The sequence below is a fragment of the Ptychodera flava genome, chromosome 9, assembly GCF_041260155.1.
Source record: "Ptychodera flava strain L36383 chromosome 9, AS_Pfla_20210202, whole genome shotgun sequence".
Taxonomy (NCBI): domain Eukaryota; kingdom Metazoa; phylum Hemichordata; class Enteropneusta; family Ptychoderidae; genus Ptychodera; species Ptychodera flava.
The window spans coordinates 2,108,160-2,124,375 of record NC_091936.1 but is presented as its reverse complement, the minus strand read 5'-3'; the positions used below and the strand labels follow the sequence as shown (position 1 = coordinate 2,124,375).

The 16,216-nt window shown below is 36.5% G+C and overlaps 1 protein-coding gene across 1 annotated transcript in view; it reads left to right on the top strand.

The window, feature by feature from the left end:
- Positions 1-16,216, top strand: part of LOC139139733 (selenocysteine-specific elongation factor-like) — a 37,925-nt gene that overhangs the window by 9,649 nt on the left and 12,060 nt on the right. The window contains exons 4-11 of the mRNA XM_070708598.1: positions 1,725-1,795; positions 2,378-2,476; positions 3,816-3,947; positions 5,660-5,800; positions 6,138-6,315; positions 7,832-7,900; positions 10,118-10,195; positions 15,778-15,998. Coding sequence (XP_070564699.1) covers positions 1,725-1,795; positions 2,378-2,476; positions 3,816-3,947; positions 5,660-5,800; positions 6,138-6,315; positions 7,832-7,900; positions 10,118-10,195; positions 15,778-15,998 — 989 coding nt within the window. The remainder of the gene's footprint in view (positions 1-1,724; positions 1,796-2,377; positions 2,477-3,815; positions 3,948-5,659; positions 5,801-6,137; positions 6,316-7,831; positions 7,901-10,117; positions 10,196-15,777; positions 15,999-16,216) is intronic.

Here is a 16,216-nt window from a genome sequence, read left to right as displayed (position 1 = left end):
AATCTGTTACTCAGATGATGAGAGACAGTATTCCAGGCTTTCACTCACAATAATAATTAGGCAACTAGCTGAATTACCGTACAACTAGTTTGTCACTTTAGTTCAATCTTGATGGGTGTAGCATACTATCAGGGTACACTTGCCCATTCTAGACACCTGGTACTGGCCCACTTAAATAGTGGTTTGAGATTGCACTATTGAGTTTGTCAGTGTTTTTTTGTTGTTGTTATTATTTTGTTTGTTTGTTTCTATGACCCGGTGATTTACTTGCCTTGAATGATAGTGATTGCTTGAATTGATTTGATGTCATATTGTGTACCAAATGCTATCAAATTTATTTTTCTAACATCATATTGCATTTGTCACAAAACATGTAGTGATAAACAATGAATTTTTGACATCTAATGATTGCACAGTACCTACTTTTCAGAAGCATTCCCTGAACTCCTCCCAGTTGAATTCATGTTGCTGTACTCACTGTAGATTTCATGTCCCACCAAACTGTGCCCACAATTGACTTCACATGTCCAATCACACTCTGGCCACAGTTGAATTCATGTCCTGTAACACTGTCCTCACATACAGTTAAATGTCTAACCACGCTGTCTTCACAGTTGAATTCATGTCCTACCACTCTTATTTTCTATTATATCCACAGAAGTCCTTTATTTGCTCACTATTATAATTTATTTTTTCCCATTTTTTTAATTCTTTAAGTATGAACTAATATTGGAACTGATGAAAAAATCTCTCTGTTCCTTTGTAAATATCATGGATGACTTCATGACAAAAAAAATGAAAAGATTGGTAAAATGTGACCTGAAGAAAACTAATTTCTCAAACTATATATAGTTATAAGAAAACATTGGAAATTACTTCTAGAATCTAGAAAACTACAGCGAGTTGTTTCATCATTCTCATGTTGCTCATGCATGTATTTTATTAAAAGTGAATGACTCATTTATTGTTCTGGTGTCCCTAGCATGTGTAAACACCAACATATACTCGCACATACTGGCAATAAACACAAAATAATAGCTACTGAGATAAACAGTGAAAATTTGAACTCTGGATGGAATGAAAGATTGTAACAAAAATCAAAAACAGTAAACGCCTGACATGAAAAGGGCAAGAATCACTCACTGAATTTATTACGGTTACATCCACAGAGAGGCTAGGGCAGAACTAAATCACCTGCGCAAGCATTCATCATTTGCTTATTGACTTGCCAAGTTCAAAATGCTTTTGCCACTGATCTGCTGTATTAAATGTCACCAAACTTTATGTTATGTGTACAAAATGCAAAAATTACTGTACTGAAATGTTCATTTATCTATATTTCAGCTGTGTCATCTTAAAAAATCCCTGAGAACTTTTTCAAGTTCAAATTCCAATCAAAATCAGTTCTTTTGCACCAAAATGAGACCAGTACAACATTGTAGACCCATTCAAGTGACATGTCACATGTCAAAAACATGTGACCATGTCAAGAACAAACGTGATCTAGGTGAATGCCAATAAAACTGCTGTCTATTTGCAGTCTGTATGATCAAACAATAACTAGTCAGATTGAGGCAGTTTTTAGCATACAAATTGCTCCCTGAATATTGACTTTGGTTCTGTATTTACACAGTGGCTGTAAAATTTTGAGATAGATTGGCATGGCTGCTACAATTATCTGGAAGTTGCCATAATAATGTTTTGAAATCTTGACATTATTTCAGGTGCACAAATCATAGATCTTATGATGTTGGTCGTTGATGTTACTAAAGGTGTCCAAACTCAAACAGCAGAGGTAAATAATAAACACTTTTTGCAATGATATTGTTCTATGCAACTGTTGAACTGAGTAATTTCTTGACCTTCATGCAATGTCTTCAAAATTTTGACAGACATCCTTGTATCATCAAGTGAACTACTTTCTTTTTTGAATTGAATCAAGAACAAGAAATGTATGGTTTATATCCACAATTTGTACTTTCTCTGTCAAAAGGCAACATGAAAGAAACATTGACATTATGGCAAATAGCACTGCACACCAAAATGGAATTTTGAAAACAGAAGTGTGTAGTGCTGACCATTAGAATATGCAAAATTCACATCACATTTGTGAGCACATAGGATGACCAGGACAAACACCAAAAGATGAACATGAGTGCTACTGGTATTGCCATGTTGTTTATGAAGGTATTTGAGTGTTTTCAGTAATATTTGCACACTCATCAGCCTCAAAAATACTGAGATTGTTTGTGCATCTTTCAGTATTGTCTGTTTTAAACCTTTGAGAAACACCCTGAAGATGCGCATGTACTGTAAAATGAGATAACATTATGTGATATTTGTCACTTTATAAATATATATGTATCTATGTTTGCAGTGTTTAGTTATTGGAGAGATAACTTGTGAAAAAATGGTAGTTGTTCTCAATAAAACTGATTTGCTGCCACCACAGAAAAAACAGCAACAAATTGATAAGGTGAGTTATCAAAGTGTACATGTCTGTTTGCTATGTTGCTATTGTATTTGCATTTCAAGGCCTCCGGGCCATACACAAAGGGGTAAGTATGTTTCTCATCATATGCTATATTATTTGTTGTACGTGTATCTATAGATTAGGGAAACCCCATCCACAATGAATTGAGAGAACTTACCTATTGTAAAGCGCTAGTGAATATTACTTGATGGATACTAGGTGCTACAGCTGTATGTAACTTATTTATCCTATCCTATCCTTTCCCATCCCATATGACCAGTTCAGTCGCCATTAGCCTGAACCTACCATTACATTTTGTTACCCATGCGTATACAGTACTTTCATATCATCTTATATCATGATGAACACACACAACTTATCACCCTTGTAAAAAATTTCCTTATTTCTCTGTTTCATATCTCTTTCATACAACTAGACTAGCTGGGATTATGTTTTCATAAGGTTCTGTGGCTGTCCAGCCCTCACAAGTCTTGCCAAAGCAGCCTCTGAGTGGCTCATGGGTTCACAAGTTGTTTGCCTTAGCTCTCCTTGTTATAGCAAGATAATAGGTCTGCCTGGAAATAAGATGTCGCACCCTGACTCCTGTAGTTTTCTATGAAATACACACATTGGGAAGTCATGTCAAACAAATACATTTGGATAACTGTGTACACTGGAATACCAATAATTCTACATTGTTTTTGCAGTTGGTTTGTTTATATATTAGGGTTCTTTTACATTTTACTGTGGTCCAAGGTGTTCACCTTGCGATCTACACAATAGCCTACCACTTGGCAGAAGTTTTTTCCTTCAATTTATTCTGTTTTGATATTTATATGCCCACAGACTTTGAGCAAGTCTAGGTTTCACCATTGCAAGAAGGTCCAAGTCCAAACCATCTAGAGGCCACCACGAGTAAATTTTATTTGTTCTTGCTAGTTCAACACCAGCCGTGTTACACAACAACTTTCTTTAAGGGTATCAGAACAGTGAGAAATTTATAAACAATGCATTCACTGGTGATAGCCCATAATTCAAGGCTGTACGTGCATGTTCCCATCAATACACTCATCTCCTAATGACTAGCAACTCTTCAACTGCCAAAGTTACCAGTTCCTTGCTAGTACAGAAGTCTCCAGTTTCTTAAATAATCATGTTCCAATTTTCAGGTAGAAGCACATTACCAATTATGTATGTATATATGTATATTGCATCAGTTGTATGTTGTCCAGGATATGATCTGCCTGCAATTATACCAGCATCACACACAACCATCTGCCGTAGTACTCATCACTTTCTACAATCCATCCTCAACAAATGATCCTTCTTACCTCTCTGTCAGATGACAAAACGAATGCTGAAGACTTTGGAGAATACTAGGTTTGCCAACTCACCAATCATACCAGTTTCAGCAAAGCCGGGTGGACCAGAGGCACCGGAAACAGAACCTGAAGGTGTGGATGAGTTAGTACAGGTAAAGTAGTTGTCAAATTTACATCGTCCTCTCTTGATAGTGTTTTTAGATTTGCCTGAAGGTGTGGATAAGTTTATAGTGCAGGTAATATATTTGTCAAATTACACTGTCCACAGTTCATGGTGTTTTTAGATTTGCGTGTAAGTTTTCTGAGTAAGCCAATGTTTGTTACAAATACTCTATTTAATAAACCTTATCACATGCACAAGCCAAGTTTGTCGTCTCCGAACAAAAAATACGGGATTTATTCTCTGGTCGTTCTTCGTCACGACAACCAGTGTCTATGTCATCAATTTTTGTGCGTCAGACCTGTTTTTGCGTTGATCTTCAGTGTGCTCGTCAATGTAAACAAACAACACTGTGGCAGGCCCCGGCCGGTATTTTTCCCATGATCAAAATGTGTCCGTCGTGAAAATGTCGTAAACATCGGTCATGATTATTAGAGTCTGACAAAATACATCAACTAGGCAAATTTTGAGCCCTTTCAGCCCTCTTGTTTTAGTTTTGTCGCCAATATGCATGGGGGTTCATATTCGTATAGACATCCATGCCTGAACTGTCGACGCACTGTGTACTGTTTCCACTACATACAACAAAGGGGTCAAGTGCGGTGTCCAGGCCTCCAAAAGTCATGTAATGAAATCAATATTTTCACAGACTACGACAATAATAATCCGAACGATATAAACGCAAGAGTGTACTGCCTGTATATTCCGAAAGAATTACATGAATAATTTGCGGAAACAACGAACTTGAAGCTGGCCTGGTACTGTGAGTTCCGTAAGCGTTGCAACCAGGGTCAGGCGCGACATTTACAGTGTTCGTGCCTTCGAGATTCAGCCGATGTTTGTTCCCGAAAAATAGCGTCTCTTCGTCTGAGGTGAATTTCTAGGCCTATGCTGTCTTTGAAACATTGTATAACTTTGCAGAAGGTACGTGTAGACCGAGAGGTCGTCTGGCATTTGCTCAATACACGAACGAATGTGAACGCCGTGTTCCTTGCTCACACGATGGCAGACTGGAAATGATTGATAACTTGTGCACGGAGTATTGGTATCGATATTATTCCTCAAGTAGTTCAAAAGTTTAAACGCGGAATCGTCATGGAAAACTTCTTTTACTTTGCCAAAAATAACGAATTCTTGGCTTGTGCATGTGATAAGTATATTATTCCCTAATATCTTTCTTTGTTCAGCGAAGGAAAATACGAGTGACGTAATGACCATGTAACCACGAGTCGAATCTCCATATTAAAAGACACACAGACTGTTCAAGATGTACATGTAGATAGGAAGGATAACTTTTAATGATGAAAAGTGACAATGTTTGAGTAATAACATTCTTGTACTGGAATTCAAGTTCTGTGTAACTATGATATTAGATATCATCCAAGTTACAAGTGTGGCCGTTCATACATAGGCCATTAAAACACCTCTGAAATGGCTCTGGTCCAATACTGGCACAGTGTTGACACATGAAAGTCTTAGCATTTCAAGATTAGGTTGTCACCAAAACAAGTAACCATATTTTGTAAACAGAACAAAGATACTTGACATAGATCAAATGTTACAGCTATGACCAAATAAACAATTATAAAAAAATATTGATGACAATATATGAAAGAAATATTGATAACTATTTGTGTAGCAAAGTGAGACATAATGAAAATAAGAAAAGCAGTGGTATTCTCTCTTTCTTCTTCAAACCCACAGGAGTTGAAAAGGCAGACTTACTTGCCCCAGAGAGACACCAATGGACCCTTTATTTATGCTGTGGATCACTGTTTTTCAATTCGAGGACAAGGGACTGTCATGACAGGCACAGTACTCAGCGGAAGTATATCAGTCAATGATGTAAGCCACATCTTATTTTCCTGCAAAGCCTTGCAACTTATAGTAATATGCGCACTGAGTTGCATTTGTATATCTCAGTTTGCAAGTACACATCACTGGAAAAAGTTAAGAAAGTGATGTACTCTGGGAGGGCAGAGATTCTTATTTTGGTTTCATTGACAAAAACTATCTACCCAAACAATAAGGATGATAGAAATGTAGCTGAGTTATCGTATGATGACCATTGTGGATATGTTACCAGATAAACTAGAATTGAAAATCATTCATCAGGAGGAGTACAAGATTTTAAAATACTTAATCACTTAATAACTACAAAATATTCTTGATGATTGTACAGAATATAGAAATTCCAGCCTTGAAGATGACCAAAAAAGTGAAATCCATCCAGATGTTCAGACAGCCCATAAACACAATTATTCAGGGTGACAGGACAGGGCTATGCGTGACGCAGTTTGATCCCAAACAACTAGAAAGAGGAGTAGTCTGCAGTCCTGGTGCATTACCGACTATACTTGGTTAGTCAAATTTAATTTTTGAATTATTATTTCATATGGAGATTATCAATGGTTATTTACCATGAGTTTGATTAAAAGATGGATCATTGATCAATCTTCTTTTAGCTCTTTGAGTTTCCTGTGCAACTTTTTAATTGTATTTCTTTCACCACCAAGTCTAGTATCATTTCCACCTTCAGTTGTTTCAAGTTAGACTTCCAGGAGATAAATTTATTCATGACAGACAGTTAAGTGACAAATCAGTAAAAAGTGTATCTTTGTAATTGATAACCAACAATACCAGCTTGAATCAAGAGTTTATGTCCTTTCATAACAATTCAAGCCGAAAGTGCCGCAAGTGTTCTTAACATAAAGTAACATTTTAGCTCCGCTGTCAGCGACATAGAGGTCATCTAATAGATGGATATGATGTGGCGTTGGTCATCTGCCGTCCGTCGTCTGTTGTCCAGCATCCAGTGTCCGTCGACTTTTCACATTCCAAGCTTCTCCTTCAAAATAGCCATTTTAGGTCAAGTGATCATTAAAAGTCTTCTACTTGAAAATTGCTGGTCAGACAGCTTTGATATTTAGGATATAGGTCCCTAGGGATGACCTAGTTCAGATTTGTTCAAATTGAGCAGAATTATGCAAGTTTGTATTTTTAAGGCACTTTTTCTCATTTGTAGTCAAAATTTTTTGCTTGTCTAATAGCTTTGATATTTGGTATACCGGTTCATAGGGATGATCAAAATGTGATATATTCAAATTATGATGAATTCTACAAGTTTGTATTTTTGGGGCAACTTTTGCGATTTTTGGTCAAAACATTTGTTTCTCAAAAAGTACTGGTCTGATAGTTTTACTATTTGGTGTTCAGGTTCCTACAGATAAACTAAATGTAAAATATTGAAATTATGATGAAATCTAAAATTTTGTATTTTTTGGGAAATTTTCGCCATTTTTGGTCGAAAAATTTGTTTCTCAAATACTACTCATCTGATAGCTTTGATATTCAGTATAAGGGTTCCTAGGAGTTATCTTAATATGATCTATTGAAATTATGATGAAATCTTCAATTTCGTATTTTTGGGGTAATTATTACCATTTTTGGTAAAAATTTGTTTCTCACAAACTAGTCGTCTTATAGCTTTGATATTTTGTAGACATGTTCATGGGGATTATGTTAATGTGATATGTTCAAATTACGATGAAATCTTCAATTGCCTATTTTTGCAGCTATTTTTGACATTTTTTAATGGCCTACTGAAAGCCCACTATCAAAGATTTCCACCTACTTCATCAACCCATACATCACAAATAGTTAATCTATACATAACACAGCAGAGCTTTATCAGCCGTTAGGTCACTTGTCATGTGTCGTTTTAATTAAATTTCTTAATCTTTATGATTACCATGTAACAATTAAAAACAGAAGAATATTGGATTAACATTTTGCAACTGCCAGCATTGCTTCCTCAAACGAATGTTGTTGGTATTTCCAAAAAAAATGATTGTTGACCTGGCCTTGTCTTTACAGCTGGTATTATAGAAGTTAAGAAAATACCATACTACAAAGGGACAATCTCAACCAAAGCAAAATTTCACAGTGAGTAGATTTTAATTTTTTACCCTTCAAAGCATAGTTTGCACAGTTCCCCATAATGTATGTGAAAGATAATTTGAAAAAACAGATGTGGCAAATTCGTAGTTTTGTACGCATGCCTAGTATCCTCTCTGTAAGTTCTGCAACAATAAATCTGAACAAGGTTTAAAAAAATTAGGGGTACAGGTATTAAAGCCTACCTGATTACATCAATAGTATTGTCCAATTGTCCTCTTTCAAGGTCCCAAAATAAACATACCGGTATTTGAATTGCTGAAAACGTGTGGAAATAGTGTTTTAATTCCATTCCAGTTTCACCAGCTATCAACAGTGTTTTGAATTCATGATTTGCAGTGTGGTACTTTTATTCATTGTTCACTTTGTGTGACAAACAAACTATGAAAGGAAAATGAAGATTTCCTCTTATTTCATGTGTTCAATTATTCCTTTTTGAGATGAATGTAAATGCAATGTCATAGTAGATTATAGAATGTCTTGCTGATTGTTGATATAATATTCCTGTCAACTGCACACAACGGATGGCTATGAGAGACAGAACAGTTTTTAGCTCACATTTGGTTTTACCAATGTGAGTTTATCGTATAGGCTGAAGTCGATGGCGTCTGTATGTATGTGTGTATGTATGTATGTATGTATGTATGTATGTATGTATGTATGTACGTACAGTATGTCCGTCAACATCAAAAACACGCAAACCGCTGCACGTTTCAGCTTGGTATTTGGTGTGTGGATGCATCCTAGGCTATAGATGGGATTTTGTTCAAATGAAGTCCGCATTGCCAAAATTATGCAAATGAGCTTACAAAATGTGAAAATGCTTAAGAATTAATAACTCAAGAACCGCTTTTTTGATTGCTTTGAAAATTTGTGTGCAAGTACCTTAGGTGAACCTTATACAGTTTTATGAATATTGTGCAGATATCCTTAATTTTGTATTTTTGCTGATTTTTTTTTGTGATTTTTGTCATTTTCAGTAAAAATTCTTCTTCTCTGAAACCGCCAGCCCAATCGCTCTCAAATTTGGGTTGTCTCTTTGCAAGGGTGTTACTCTTCTAATTTGTTGAAATTATGAGAAAATTGGGAAAATTACTATTTTTGTGCAATTTTGTCATTTTTGGTCAAAAAACCTTAGAGAGTATTTCCTTTTTAAAACCACTGGACAGACAGCTTTCATATCTTGTACACAGACGTACAGAGATGACAATAGTTAGATATATGGAAATTGTCCTGAAATATAAAAAATTGTATTTTTAAGACAATATTGTCATTTTTGGTCAAGAAAACTTTATCTCAAAATTACTTGTTTGATAGCTTTGTAATTTGGTATAAAGTCCCTTGTTTGATAGCTTTGTAATTTGGTATAAAGTCCCGAAAGATGTTATAAGATAAATTTTCTGCTCAAAGTGTTGGGAAACCCCAAAATATTTTAGGTACTTTTCTCAGTTTGTGACCTTAAATGACCTACACCAACCCAGGATATGTTGTGAGACAATTTTGAAGGCTGTGAACATAATTTTGTCATATTTGGTACCAATTTGTAGGAAAATTTGATCCAGAAAACAAAGCTGAGGTGATTTTTTTCATTTTGGACCAATTTTTGCAACTTTTCTATGTAAGACATACAAGAACTGATGAGAAATTTGGATCCAGGATAATTCCAGATGTTGTAATCACCGCCCACAGTGGAAGGCATTTCACTTTCTGTAACTAACTTAAGTGCTGTTTACATTAGAATGTGAACACTCATGGCATTAATTAAAAATCTCCAAGGTTGTAAATGTACTTCCTGTCATTTGGTCTTATGTAATACCAAGGGGTGGAACATTTGATATTCAGGAGGGGGTAGGGTCTAGAAGATCGATGATGCAGCATTACTTTTTTACCAGATCCCTTGTGCATTTTTGCCCACTCCCACCTTTTCTTTTTTTATCAAGCCTTCTCTGTTTTTTGTTGTTGACATTTGCTTAGGATCTGCTTCTCCCATTGCTATAGAAGTTGATATGCATGTTCCTAAAGATGACCTCCCGTACCTAAGTTGGAGACCTTATTTGCTTTTGTCATTCTTGTTTTTCTGGTTTAAATATTTCTTGAATGGACCAATTCAAACCGAATGTGAGCACATAGTGTCCTTGACAGTATTTTTATCTTTAGGTATAATATTCAATATTAATCTTTCTATGATTATCTTTTCCTGGACAGTCACTACAGGTCATGCTACAGTAATGGGCAGAGTGTCTTTCTTCAGTAAATGTTCAAAAGACAACCAAACCACAACAGGTGAGACTTGAAATTTCCATAGATGCATATTACGTTATTAAACATCTGGTATTGAAAACCACCAAAACACTAGATAGAGTACCTTTTACTGTCACACTTCACAGTTTCAAGGGAACCATTTGATGATGATATGGCTTTGTTTGGTGTGTGTCCCCAGTAACATACCATAATACTATTTCACATTTGAAGAGATACTGTCTTTACTTTGCATGAAAATGGCCAAGACACAGCCTGTTTGACACCAATATCACAAATGAAAGATGTATGAAGCTAAAAAATGTATTGCTTTCTGGTCCTTGATATGTGATAAAGGTCTTAGCATGAATGAGTAACTTTATCATGACTGGAACCTTTGATTGTGAGCACAGTGGCTAGCTGTCAAACATACTTTGTTTCATGTCCGCTGTAGAATGTTGTGTGAATATTGTTGTACAAAATTTTAGGGACTACAGAAGTATTATTGCTACCAGCTCAAAAAATATCAGGTAGAGAATTTTGCAATGGTATTCATGACCTACAGGCCACCATCCCGGGTCTCCCTCCATCATCCATGGATAGATATATATAATATAGACTTACTGAAAAGGTCTATGCAGCTATGTTCTTATACCGGTATATCATTCCCTGTGCATGCAGAAGTATCGTTCACGAATGTATGTACATGTACTTCACACAAATATGTGTGAAAATAGTATTGTTTGGCTGTGTACACAGAAATGTGCCATCTTTATTTCAAATTTAAGTAACAGTATGGAAGTCAAGGATCAAGATACAGACAATGGCAACCTGGTAAAACTAGGCTGCACGGTTTGCCGGATATGACCACAATTGATTAAGTTTTAGTTGTATTTCATGCACCTTTCTAAAGCAGAGATCACTATCCAGCTGACACATGGCGAGGATAATTGTGATGGAACTGCTTATAGATTGTTGATGAACTTGTCTCAACTGTTCAGATGGAAAATGAAAAGAGGTTGTCACAAAATACACTTGGATGAGTCAGACTTGATTTTCTAGTGTGTTATAATGTTGATAGGCCTACATTAAACTATCAACTCCACTAGTGATGTGGTGTCACTTCACGAATACTTCTAATATCCAAAATGATGCTGAAATGAGGAGAAAACTAGCATGGAGTGTACATGTATGTATAACAACACTCGCAAAGCAGATCATTGACAAATTACAGTGAGGATTCGTGTAGTAACTGTACTTGTATCCTCTTGGTTTTTCAAACTCTTGATAGCAACTGAGTACCACATACAGTCTTATTGCCCTGCATTCTGGGAATTTGTGAATGTTTCAACCATAGCAAAAAATCAAACTTGCTCCCAACAGATAATCAGAACTTATTTGAGCTGAATCAAAGTTAGGTTTTGGCCGTAATTACGTCCTGAAAGGGCATGAAAAGAAAGCATTGTATTTAAAATAGGCATTTGCTTAGCTTTTGGAATGAATGCAGATAAAAATTGTATCAAATTTTCACACGCAATCATCTGGACATTGTAATCCAAAAAAGTATTTTATTTTCTTCATTATTGCATTGGTATTATGTCGCAACTCTTCTTAATTTTCTTGTCCAAGAGATGAATGGAACCATTCCATTTTGAGGTTTGAGGCAACTGAAAGTCTCCCTTCCTTTGTTGACGGCGAAGTGAAAAACCCAGGCCTAGTCGGGCCCTCTAGGTTGGCGATCTAAAAATTTAAAGAGAATTCAAACACGTTGGAAATTCCCGCCGAGACTGAGTTTCGCGAAGCTACATTGTGCCTCAGCTGGCCCTGTCGCGACGCCAGGGATAGCTGCCAAAATCAAGCATTTTGCGTACCCTCTATTGATGATTACTTTTTTGCCACCGAACAGAGAATATAGTTTGTGCAGGTTCGATTTTGCTTTTTACTATTATTTGTTTTATTGAAATTCGTGCGGCGAAAAAGCCACTTGCAATTTGCATCGATCGCAGCCTGCTCTTCCGGGATCAAGCATTAAGCAGATTTCGCATCACGACGATTCACATGTGCTCGACATGCTCTATGTCCAGGGGCCGTTTTCTCAAACGTACGTAGCATTGGGCGGGTCTCACTTGTTACTGTCTTCATATTGTGTTTTGTGCCGAACATTTATTTATGCATACAAACTAGTTTTCTGTCAAATAAAAAAGATATTTCTGAGAATTAATCGCACATGTTGGGGTTAATGTCTTTCCCTGCTGTTTTCCGCCCATTTTTAGACTTTACTGTAAACTCAGACATGCCTAAAAGCATATGGGATACGTTCAGATAGGGGCATTGATATGTTTACGTAGCCGGGCGATCTACTAGTGAGGGCGCACACATGAATTTGCTTTAAATTTTAGATCGCCAACCTAGAGGGCCTGACTAGGCCTGGGTTTTTCACTTTGCCTTTGTTGGCCCAGTTTGAGGTTTTAGCTACCTTTACATGCCTCATTGAATACCACAATCAGTAGTCTACACTACATAACATAACTGACTGCATATCTGTAGATCGCTTGCTCTTCCAATGCAATGGGTCATCACACGCCAGTGGAATAATATGCATCAAAGAAAAACTGCAGTTTTCTCCAGCCATGTCAGTTTTTTTTATCACAACTGGAAGTTGTGATATAGAGGTGGTTTGAACCGGTGTTTGATGTCGTCCATTTCCGTAAACGACAAAAAGTCAAAAACTGCTGAACAGACTGCGTTGATATTTGGTACCGATACATAGACTGGTTCCAAGGTTCCAATTCCGAAAAATGGAGCCAAACGGAGCGGAGGTTATATAGTTTTGGGAAATTTCTAACCCCCCTTTTTAACTAATTGATTTTAGGGGTCTTTCATATGTAGTTTTGGAATGTACACCAATCCTGCATTGTGGACTGTTTTATGAGTTGTGGAACAGAAATGAGGTTTTGATGAATGTTAGAAATATGCAGGATGGCTGATTCAAAGTATAAGAGATTTCTATGCTCTTTTGGGTATCAAAAGCAATAAAAAAACATATTTCATAGTTTAGATTCTCACTTTTGAGATGACCCTAAGCATTTGTTATGTAACATCTTGAGTCAATATACAGACTTTGATATTCCTGAGATTAAGTATCCACGACCTCACATGTTACAGTCTTTCACTACCATGGTATGGCCCAAACCCATTGTTATCAATGGTGAGTGTGGACCTGTCTACAGGAAATTGGGGTGAACAGGTTAGACAATGCCATGACAAGTTGCAAGGTAGCACCAGCATAGAGTCCTACGCATGTCCATGTGTTCTCACAGGAAATTACAGGGAAAAAATTTATTGAGATGTTTCTCTCCTTTAAATAGAAGTATATAACAATTTAAACCTGTCATGGATGGATTGCTCTCAAATGATCTGAAACACAGTTATTGCCCATTAGCAACAAATCTATAGCAAGATTTATGTAAAGTTCATGAACTTACACAAGGTATTAGACAAAAGATGACCATGACTTTGCTACTTTTCAACATTTATTTCATTCAGATTTCCTCAGCTTAGTGTATAATTTTGTAATCTTACAACCCTTTTCAGAATTAGAGCGCGAAGCCACTGCAGTGAACTGCAATAAAACTGCTCACACTAATTAGTTTCAGCTGTAGCCAGCTGGCAAAGTCGACAACATTGTATGTCCTATGCAGACAGTTTGTCTGGGGAAGTTGAAATAAAAAAGATTTGTACATGGACCTGTGCATGGTAATGTTACATTGTATCTTAATCTTGAACACAGGGTGCCAATCGTAAACTCTCATTTACAACTCGAGCCTCAGACAGAGCTAGTTTTGCCTTTGTACAAGCAGACTTTTTGGTCTTTATCAAGTAGCCTTGTTCAACACCAAAGTGGCCACGGCTACAGCTGAAACTAATTAGTGTAAGCAGTTTTATTGCAGTTCGCTGCAGTGGCTTCGCGCTCTAAATCTGAAAAGGGTTGTAATTACTGTCAACTTAGCTTTACTAACTTATTCTAACCTCATTATTCTTACACTACTGTTATACCTTATAACCACAAAATTTCAAGAGATGCATATATGATTGTCACTTAACAAACAATTTACAAATATGTCTTCTGCTGTTTTCTCCATATACATATACATGTCCCTTTTCTCATAAAAATGGGCTTAAAATCGCGATGTGAAAAATAGTCTTTCAGCTGTACATTGCTCATTGACTTCGTGGTCTGTCTAATTAGTCTCCACGGACACCGTCCGGGGGGACTTATAGGTTTGGTCATGTCCGTGTGTGCGTGCTGCGTCCGTGTGTGCATCCGTCCGTCTGTTCACGCAGATATCTCAGACAGGTCAATTTCTTTCAAACTTTGCACAAGGATAGTACCCTACCCCATACAGATGCACGTCGATTTGGCCATGTTTTTTTAGTTTACACCACCATAGACTACCATGTATAAGTCAGCTGTCTATAGAATCCCATGTATAAGGGCAAGTAAAATAAAAATTTAGTTTGTCATCATATTCATATTGCAAAAAGGATTCAGTGACACAGTTTTTAGTCCCCATGGATGAAGTCCAGGGCCTTATAGATTGGGTCATGTCCCTCCGTTCACGCAGATATATGAAATATTTTGACAAAATCTCCCGTGACCTCGGTGACCTTTGACCTCAAATATACATATTTGTCCATAACTCAGTAACCACAAGTGCTACACCCTTCATATATGGTATGATGGGACACCTTATGACGCCACATATTGTACCTCATTAATTATGTGCATATCTAATTTTGAGCGAGCCAATAGAGCTAGGTCTGATTTTTGGTATATAGGGATGACTTAGCAATTCAATTTTTTTTGACAAAATGTCACATGACCTCAGTGACATTTCACCTGAAATATACATATTTGTCCATAACTCAGTAACCACAAGTGCTACACCCTTCATATATGGTATGATGGGACACCGCATGACGCCACATATTGTACCGCATTAATTATGAGTAGTTTCACAATGTGCCAGTTGTGATCAAGTGCCATTGGCGCTATTTTTAATTAAATTTTGGAGTGCTTATGCATTGTGTTCAGCAAAAACTAACAGTAGTCTGTTATCGGTTGGCAGGTAGTTTGTTTTCCATTTCCTCAGAGTTTTAGGTCACAAAGGAAAATATAAATGTAGTTTTTGTAAATATTGAATCTATTTTTATAAGGTCATCACAAAAATACCAAAACAAATGTACAGTAAGCCCTCGCTCTAACGTCCATGCTTGGGGACAGAGAAAATGTTCGTTAAACTGAGGTGTTCATTCAAATGAGGGAATTCAAATCCAGACTTGCCTTCTCAGGGACACATTGTACATACGTTATAACGGATAATATGTACTACTGGTGGTCAGTAGAGTGAAGGATTACTGTACTTGGACATTAGAAGCACATATTAATCTCTATTATGTGCTTAACAATGTGATGCACTGATATGATGTCCTTGTATGTAATTTACTGAATGTTCTCAATAACTTCATGATATTGAATTTGTATTTCAACAATTAAATATACCACACAGAATTCTTTTTCTGAGCAAATTAATCTTTATTTTTAATGACTGTTTTCCATTTGAAAGACTTCAACTTTGATCAAGAGTACATCTATCAAGAAGAGTTACTAAGTCAGCAATCAGCAAATGCTGGTAAAGACAGTGACAAAGAAAATACCAACCAATCAGAAGATTCCACATCATCAGTTACAGCCAATCAGCAGTTTGCTCTGATTGAATTTGAGAAACCAATCACATGTCCTGAAAACTCCCTGCTCATTGGCTCAAAGTTAGATACGGATATTCATATCCTTTTGAAGATACAAAGATATGTTTACAACATGCATATTGGTTGATGCTATTGTGTGTTATACATAAATTCATTCATGTCTGTAATAGATGAATCCAACACCAAAGGATTTAAAAGTGATCTACAACAGCTGCCGGGGAACATTATTTATATTGGTCAAACTGAATAAAAATTGGTCAAACTGAATCATTTTATTTCGTCAAAAAAGGTAAAGTT